The sequence below is a fragment of the Sinocyclocheilus rhinocerous genome, unplaced genomic scaffold, assembly GCF_001515625.1.
Source record: "Sinocyclocheilus rhinocerous isolate Xijiao unplaced genomic scaffold, SAMN03320098_v1.1 scaffold15240, whole genome shotgun sequence".
In the NCBI taxonomy this organism is placed as follows: domain Eukaryota; kingdom Metazoa; phylum Chordata; class Actinopteri; order Cypriniformes; family Cyprinidae; genus Sinocyclocheilus; species Sinocyclocheilus rhinocerous.
Window position 1 is genome coordinate 50,124 of NW_015630015.1, and position 6,394 is coordinate 56,517.

The 6,394-nt window shown below is 36.8% G+C and overlaps 1 protein-coding gene across 2 annotated transcripts in view; it reads left to right on the top strand.

The window, feature by feature from the left end:
• Positions 1-3,029: 3,029 nt before the first annotated feature.
• The window catches only part of LOC107739448 (mitochondrial 2-oxoglutarate/malate carrier protein-like), a 14,666-nt gene continuing 11,301 nt past the window's right edge, over positions 3,030-6,394 (top strand). The window contains exons 1-4 of one of the 2 annotated variants that reach the window (XM_016551554.1): positions 3,030-3,127; positions 3,382-3,497; positions 4,758-4,910; positions 5,177-5,383. In XM_016551554.1, the coding sequence (XP_016407040.1) occupies positions 3,415-3,497; positions 4,758-4,910; positions 5,177-5,383 (443 nt within the window). In that variant the 5' untranslated portion in view covers positions 3,030-3,127; positions 3,382-3,414. Of the gene's footprint in view, positions 3,128-3,285; positions 3,498-4,757; positions 4,911-5,176; positions 5,384-6,394 lie in introns of those variants that run through there. The other variant, XM_016551553.1, reaches the window with a different exon arrangement.

Here is a 6,394-nt window from a genome sequence, read left to right on the forward strand (position 1 = left end):
TTCAGTACACAAAGAAACAAATTCTTTCAAGAGTGAGGGAGCAAGGTTATTAACAATTTTGTACATTAGACAACAATTGTAAAACAAAATTGTCAAAAGAAAAAACCTGTACTTTTTATAAAACAATGATGATGTCTATTAGGTTTCTTGTCAAATACCTTTAATAAAGACCTAAGAGTAGATTTTTTCTGCTTGTGACCATGAAGTAATACAACAGGAGAAATGAGAAAAGATCAAAGAATGCAAAAAGTCTCTTGCAGCTTCTATTGAAAGATGACTCCATATAAATTTTACATTTCTAGGTCGAGGAGTCACTGCACAAACTATTTTGTGAACTTACTTTTCAAATGTTAAATCAGAGTTTAAAGCAGGGCTGGACAACTGTCCTGGAGGGTGTTTAATTAGGTTTGGAGCTAAACTTTGCAGGACAGTGGCCCTCCTGGACCAAAGTTGCCCAGCCCTGGTCTAAAATAACTCCAGAATATTTACAATCTGGCACAGTTTTTTCACCATTAACAAATATTTTAGGTTAGACCTCCTCCTCCTTTTTGATTTTAAAATACATACAGGCAGTTTTCCGAACAATTAATGTTAAACAACACTGAATAAGCCAGTCTAAAATGTTTGACATTGAAACAGATTTGTGTGCCACCTGTTCATTTGTTTTGTCATGTACATAAATCACAGTGGCATCTGCGTATATTTGAATATGTACATCAGGACAAATATTTGGGAATTCATTCAAGTACAAACTGAAAAGTAGGGGCCTTAGGGTTGACCCCTGATGAACCCCTGTGGAACAATCTCTTAAAGAAGATATATGTTTAATGAGGGTACACTGTTTGAAGTAAGAAAAGACTCAATCCATTTTATTTTATCTAAACAAAAGTTAAAATGTAATAATTTTGATAATAGGATATTATAATTTAGTTTGTCAAATGCCTTTTGTAAATCAAGAAACACAGCACCCACAACCCCACTCTCGTCTAATTTTGACCGGACTTGTTCGATAGAATAGCATACAGCAATTTCTGTCGAATGCTGTTTACCGAACTCAAATTGCATGGGACACAATAAGTTATTTTGTATCTAAAATAAAATCACAATTAAGGAAGTAAGTAATTGGTGAAAAAAAAATCACTATCTAAACCATCTTAAGTATTGGACTTTTTGAAATCTTTTATAATATTCTGAATTGTAATTCTAAACATTTATTACATAATTTAGAGTCTTTCTTTGTCAGTTGATTAATAGTTTACCATACCTTTTCACTATCACCTTTAGAATAATTAAAAATATTAATTAAAAAAATTGTGCCTTAGTCTGCTGTAATGTCTTAACTGCCTTGTTTCTTAAACTGTTAAAAACAAGTCGATCTTGTAGAAAGCCAGATTGTATAGCTTAAAAAAAAAAAACCAGTGTCAAACTTTTTCATAAGCGCCATACCTGTTCATTAATCCATGGTAAATTATTATTATTCCAACTAATTTTGAGTGGATTTATTCCTTACGTTTTTTTTAATCTCCTATATCCAAATTTTATGTGCAGTTTTCTAGATTCTCAGTAGATAATGGTTAAAGATAATAAACGGGGGGGGGAATCCAGTAATCACAGATTGTGATTGGTCCATTCTGAGCAGCGCTGAGAAAAGTTACAAAATTAAGGTATAGGCAGTTCAGCAGTGGTTTGCACCTATTGATCTGGACAATATTTTAACGTCAGCATTGACACTGAAAAAAAGGTAGTCATTGAAAACACAGTATACAGTAATGAGTTAAGGTGTCTTTAATGATAATCACATAGTAAGCAATACGATTCGATAGGGACACTGATTTGGATGGACACATTTTTTATTATCACCTCAAGAGGGCGCATTACTATGGAGTCAAAATAATGCCACATATATATGCAAAATAATAAAGTTTTGCAAAAGAAAATAAAGTTTTGCAAAAGAAAATAAAGTTTTGCAAACGAAAATAAAGTTTTGCAAACGAAAATAAAAGTATTGAGGCTTCACGTTTCTGCGCATCTCACTTTCTGGCACTGTTTTGACATGGGGGTGGAGTCAAGGGACGGGGCGTGTACAACAGGTCTGGGCATGCCTCCCTGGAAGTGACCTCATCGGCCCGAGCCACTGATCCAGGCACCATCGTTGAGCAGAGGCGTGAGGGTGGATCGTTTCCTTTTATTCTCTAGCATTAAAACATGCATGTTTTCGTTTTATTAAAACGTGAAGCGCAAAGGGAAAACGGTATCGCAAGCTCAAACTTGACTGAAACGCAAAATAAAAGCAGCGTTGCAAATAAATTAGTAGATATGGCCATGGAAAATATGTATTGCAAAATCATTGCTTTTGTGCTGTTTCATTTATATTTTGCAATTCTTTATTTTTGTTTGCAAAACTTCTTTTTTTCTCGCAATACTTCATTTTCTTTTGCAATTCTTTATTTTTGTTAGCAAAAACATATTTATTTTTTCTCAATACTTTTATTTTCGTTTGCAAAACTTTATTTTCTTTTGCAAAACTTTATTATTTTGCATATATATGTGGCATTATTTTGACTCCATACATTACAGCTAAGAAACCCGAATCCTCTACTGAGCCGCATTCAGGACGTTGTCTTACTGGAGACATTTGTAGGCTTGGAAATATAATCGTTTAAATCCATTAGTAAATACCAAGGACTGGTGCCTGACATAAAATGGAAATCAACACATGGTAGTATTCACTATAAAGTGTAAGAAAAATATATAGCCAGTAATCACAGATGATTGTGATTGGTCCGTTGTGAGCTATGCTGAGAAAAGTTACAAAAGTAACGCTGTATATAGGATGCTTCACCTCTTGATCTGTAACGTTACACTGACACTGACAATCTTTAAAATAGCCTTCTCCAATAGATTTGAGTGAATTGTCTATTTTGAATAGTAACGTTCAATATAAAAGACGTGTCTGTCTCTTTAAGGGAAATTACACGAGAACTCACACGTCACTTACGTGCTCGGCACCGCGACTGAAAACTCGTATGTGATTGGTCCAGGCGTGTACCGCTTGACGTGCGCAGTCCAGGCGAGTCACCTTGCTGTACACAGTAGTCGTATATCAGCGGAGCGGCAGAAGCGAAGGTTCTTTAAAATAGCCTTCTGCAATAGATTTGAGTGAATTGTCTATTTTGAATAGTTCACCGTTCATTATAAAAGACGTGTCTGTCTCTTTAAGGGAAATTACACGAGAACTCACACGTCACTTACGTGCTCGGCACCGCGACTGAAAACTCGTATGTGATTGGTCCAGGCGTGTACCGCTTGACGTGCGCAGTCCAGGCGAGTCACCTTGCTGTACACAGTAGTCGTATATCAGCGGAGCGGCAGAAGCGAAAGTGTCCTCCAGAAACCCAAACCAGCACTGCAGCCATGGCAGCCGCAGCGGACACGGCCAAACCCAGGCCCAAAACCTCGCCCAAATCTATTAAGTTTCTCTTCGGTGGCTTGGCTGGGTACGTATGCGCCCATGTATGCAGCGGCGCTCTCTGCTGCATGGGCTTCAACTGAATGACCAATTTGATAGGAGGTTATTGATAAGGGCCATTAGTTATCCGCTAGGCGAGCTATCGATAAGAGGACCAGCAAAAAGCGTTTATGTAGTGTTATGAATTTTCTTTACTCTTTCTGTCAGTTCTGTTGTGAATGAATTTGCAGGCCCAGAGGAAGCCTGGTAACCCCGTGACAATCTGAACTTCAGTTTAAATGTCACGGTGCATGGGTTTGATCTGCTGCCACTGAGGAATGGAATATGCATATTCTGTGGACTTATAGGTGTTATGATTGAAAAAGTAATTTTTTAATCATTGAATTCCATCCTTAAAATAATATTTAATTTTTAAAACTAATAATCTAAACATAAACCATTTCATATTTATGGGGACATTTTTAAATCTAAGAAAATATATGAAAAAATATAATAATAATTTTGACATGTAAGACAGGACTTTAACACCTGGACTCTGAAACAAACCTGTAAATCAATTCTATTTCATATACAGGTTGTCCTTGCATGTAGAAGTTAAAGGCGTAATACTCTTACATGTGTTTAACCTGAGCCAAAGTCTAATGGACACCATAAATGCACTAGTTTAAAAGGAAGATCATTTGATGTGACATTTGTTAAAGAAACTGGTAACTAGGTACTGTGTGTGATCCTTAGTCAGTATATTCTCAAAGGATGTGTGCAGCACTCATGTTATTATTATAAAATCATAATACATTTCAATCATCATCTGGAAATAGTCTTAAAGGATCTTGATGTGATTAAATTATATTTCTAATTAGGTCATACAGGAAAGAATTAAATTCCTACAGGATTTAATGTCTCCTTCCTAGATTTTTTGACCTTTATGATTCTTTTTAAAATTTCAGTTTTGTTGTTTTCCCCGTTATTGGGGATAATTTGGAAAATTCATATTACACACACAAAAAAAAAAGATTATTGTAGTATGTTTTACAAGAAAATACTATTACAGTCTTTCCACTTCAGAATTTCACATTTAATTTAGTGTGCTACTTTGCATTTCTTTGTAATTATTCGTGAAATTTACTAGCATTTTATGAGTGAAAATAGTCTGAAAGTATTTATTTCAGTGTATGTTTCTTTAGGATTGGTTCCAAATTTTGATGCTAACATGAATAGGATTCCTTCAGGATTAACACAAGACTTTAAATAAATGATTTCGCTAATACACATTCGTTCTGACTTCCAGGATGGGCGCCACAGTGTTTGTGCAGCCGCTAGACCTGGTGAAGAACCGAATGCAGTTGAGCGGTCAGGGCTCCAAGGCTCGCGAATACAAGACCAGCTTCCATGCTGTGACCAGCATCCTTCGCAACGAGGGCATCCGCGGTATCTACACCGGGTAAGAAAGAGAGGCACACCACACTGGCATTGTATATAGAGTATATAGGCGTTGTAGATAGAGGGGTCGACTTTTTCAGAAGGCAGGAATGTTTTACTGCAGTCCAAGTACAGCTGAATGCTTACTGAGTGACTGTAGATGGAGCCCATAGCCTTACACAAGCAGTAAATATCTGATTAGGTTTATATCTGATCTCGTTATTGTCTGACGGCACATTTATTGTTTTCACGCCTTTGTTGTCTTCTCTCCCATGTTTTTCGTTGTAGGCTTTCTGCGGGTCTGTTGAGGCAGGCTACCTATACCACGACCCGTTTGGGCATCTACACGGTCCTGTTTGAGCGCATGTCCAAAGCAGACGGCACACCTCCTAACTTCTTCATGAAGGCTTTAATAGGAATGACTGCTGGGGCCACGGGGGCGTTTGTTGGGACTCCAGCTGAGGTGGCACTTATTCGAATGACGGCTGATGGGAGGTAGAAGAATATAACTACACTCCATATTTAGCATTCTTACTAATAGTTTGTAATTGTAAAATAGACAAAATTAACCAAACACTGCTGCTTTAAGACAGTCTTAGGATAATTCTGAAGACGTGTCCTTATAGACTTGTGAAACACTAGGTTTTTGTATCATTCTGGCCAAAAACTGCTCCCTTAGACAGAGAGAGATCGTTTATTTGACATGTAATGTGAACAACCAACCAAGTTGTGCCATTTTAGGGGCAGGTTTCCATGAAATGGATGAAACCACAACAATGGACTGATGTGGGGAAAAAAATTGTAATCAGAATTTTGGCCTATCCAAAAATAAACGCGTATGCCAATTTGTAATTTAAAAAATTACCTATAACAGGAGTGCATAGTTCTACACATGGATATCTAGTTAACTTGCTAAAATGCATCTCAAATAGACTATATAGGATTTTAAGCCTGTAGTAGTTCTTTAGAACAGTGCTTGTTCTAACAACCTGGTTCCTTGTAAACACAAGTTTGTTTTCAGACAAACTCCAATAAGATCTTAGTACTTGCATCCTAACCAGAAGTGCATCAACCAATCAGGTTGCCAGATTTAGAATAGGCTTGTTCGAGATGAACTATACTAGCCTGCCACCGGCTGGCAAGAGTAGCCGCTTGCAGTCGGGGTAGAATTAAAAGCAGAGACGTCAAGTCGGATACTTTCTGCTCCCGGTAGTGACGCTTTCACGGTGTTTGCATACTCTTATCACGGGTGAAGTAAATTAAATATTTGTCAAATACACAGAAACGTTTTTATGAGCAACAGAAACACTTTTTATATACTGCTTAATACAGCGCCATCTGTTCAAGAATAAAGTTCAAAATAAACATATAGACTACTAATACCAATAAAGTGGGGGTATATATGCTTTTATCAGTGTTTTTTGATAAACATGACTCAAGATAACAGTGCAACTACACTAAAAAAGCTTTTACTGTTATAAAAACAGATTTGTGAGCATTATTGGA